Raw genomic sequence first — 2,573 nt, 5'->3', positions numbered from 1 at the left:
AAGGAGTTGCTGCCCATGGCAGGGGGCAAGAATTAGATGACCTTTAAAATGGTCACTTCCCACCCAAACCTTTTATGATTCCATGGCAGTCCTACATCATAGCTGTGTCAGCACAATTACATGCACAGTTACATCACGTACGTGATCTATGTTTAGAAACAGAAGGCCAGTGACAACCAACTCCACCCCAGAATGTGGTCTGGACAACTGAGTCAGGATTGGCGGAACCCTCTCTGAGGTCACAATCTCATGGTTTGTGAGCAACAGATTTGAAAAGAATGTCTGTGGTCAACCAGCTCTTGGTGGCCTTGCAGTGCAGCAGGACAGAGCAGCTCATGGGGCGCACTGAACATCTCCCCACCCCCGAGCACTGCAGTGTCATTGGGGGTCCAGGACTCTCTGCATGCTGAGCAACCTTGGTGGAGAGACATAACCAGGCATCTTCCAAACAACCCCAACTTTCCTCTGAGATGGTAGATTACTACAAGGTCCTTGGACTGGAAGAAGATGCCTCACAGGATGATATTAAGAAATCCTACCACAAACTGGCACTAAAATGGCATCCTGATAAGAATCCCAAAAACAAGGAGGAAGCTGAGAAGAAATTCAAAGAAATTGTTGAAGCTTATGAGGTTTTGTCGGATCCTCGGAAGCGATCACTCTATGACAAGTCTGTTGAGGAGAGCAGAGCCCTCAGAGAAAGAGCTGCAGCGGGTTATGACTTCTCTGGTTCCTATCATGGATTCCCCCATCAAGAAGAGGTCTTTGGAGGGATGTATCCATTGACATGTATTTTCTTGAACCCTTTTGACATAAGGATTGATGGTGAAAACTGGCAGAGTGCATATGGAAGAGGAGGAAGGGTCAGGGAGCCGTTTGTGCAATGGAATTCCTTCTGTCCCAGTGGGCACCCCACCTCCTTCTTTGCTGAAAACACAGCTGGGCCATATGGTGTCAGAACAGTGATAACCACTACTGAAGTGATCAATGGCAAGACCATCACCACTCGGAAAATCATTGAGGATGGGCAGGAGACAAAAGAAGTGGAAGAAGATGGCCAGCTGAAGTCTGTAATAATCAATGGGAGAGACTACCTGAATTCTTAACTGCCATGACCACAAATATTGACTGGAAGCTGTTGGTTGTGCTCTCATAGCTCAACTGATGGGATCTACTACAAGCAGTATCAATAAATGCTGAGTTCATGACACAACAGATGTAGACTTCTCAATGGTTGGGAACGAAATATTTCACGGGTAAAGATATGGTTATGCTAAACTAAAGAATATGAGACCACAAAGCCTGAATGAGGTGATAGATAGTGATTATTCAATAAATATTTATCAGAGATGCATGTGAAAGCAACCTTGCTGGTTTGCCAAAGTGACAAAATTGATTAATACAGCAACAGGAGATAAGCTGTATTGTGGACATGTAAGAGAACCCTGTAAGAAAAGCTATAGGTTCCCTTCCCACTCCTTGAGATGCCACTGTTAAAGTATACCAGCTGGATGAATAAAGCCATGTGTGACTCTCATATACAACCATAACAGTAAGTGAAGAATATCCTTCCTACTTTTAGTGTATGAGAAGATGCATATCCCTTGAAAAAAGGTTTTATACACAGGCAAGAAGGTTGCCTGTCAGTGGGGTCAGTGGGACCCCAGAAGAAGGAGTCAGTGGGACCCCAGAAGAAGGAGTCAGTGGGACATGGAGAGCCTAGAGAAGAGAGAATGGCATAGAAAAAACAAAGGAAGGAAGAAAATGTCATTCGTCCAACTATAAAAAATATTGGGGCTTTCTTGAGAATGCCCTGCAATTATGATCAGAGACTCTGATGGAAGTACTGCATAGCTCAGGGGCTGAAAGTGAGCAGGGAAAAGGTGAATTTGGCTCTTAGGCTGGGACAATCTATATTCCCTCTCTGCCTGGAGTCATTCAAACACAAAGAGCTAAATTCTAACCATGAGCCAACAGATTCCAGGGGGCTGAGTTTAGCTCCCTCTTTGTGCAAAGCTGGATTTGAAGACTTCGATGGTGCTTTACCATCCTTATTGTCTTGCTCACAGCTGCAAGAGCCAGTTCACAATGCATTTCTTGCACAGCCTGCCAGCACACTGCTCTTGTCCTCCACTGAGCTATGGAACATACTCCCCACGTTTCCTCCCTCCCCTGGGCTGACATGAACTGCTGAGCCTTGTTTCTTGCTTGGCCAGATCACCTTAAGCATTTAAAATCTTACACACCTCTTCTTTTTGGTCCCACGCTACATTCTCTTGAGTTTCCCAGCTTTCCCTGTCCAGTGATGTCTCCCTGGAGACCAGAACTAGTTTTCAGGGACATTTTCACTCTAATCCAGATTGCAATTGCTGCCTGAGTTTGGGCAGGTCTTTGCATCTGTTTCCTCTGCTGCAAAATGGGAATAACAGACTCCTGTGCTTTGAAGGAGACTGTGAGATAGTGCTGCTAGTAAAGGACTCTGAGCATTAACCAGTAAGTTAAATTAGCCAGAATGCCACCACCCCTTATTCAAAACCTTTCTCTCTTGTAAAGACAAATATAACTTAAATCAC

At 44.9% G+C, this 2,573-nt stretch overlaps 1 protein-coding gene across 1 annotated transcript; it reads left to right on the top strand.

Moving 5' to 3' along the window:
* Positions 1 to 470: 470 nt before the first annotated feature.
* DNAJB8 (DnaJ heat shock protein family (Hsp40) member B8) lies at positions 471 to 1,106 on the top strand. The gene has a single exon (XM_062500410.1). It carries the CDS (start codon positions 471 to 473, stop codon positions 1,104 to 1,106), a length of 636 nt encoding a protein of 211 aa, XP_062356394.1.
* The last annotated feature ends 1,467 nt before the right edge of the window (positions 1,107 to 2,573 follow it).

This window comes from Cinclus cinclus, chromosome 12 (genome assembly GCF_963662255.1).
Source record: "Cinclus cinclus chromosome 12, bCinCin1.1, whole genome shotgun sequence".
In the NCBI taxonomy this organism is placed as follows: Eukaryota; Metazoa; Chordata; class Aves; order Passeriformes; family Cinclidae; genus Cinclus; species Cinclus cinclus.
This window is presented reverse-complemented; position numbering and strand designations above follow the sequence as displayed.

Coding starts and splice junctions, on each gene's coding strand:
- DNAJB8 (XM_062500410.1), top strand. CDS start 471: ATGGTAGATTACTACAAGGTCCTTGGACTGGAAGAAGATGCCTCACAG.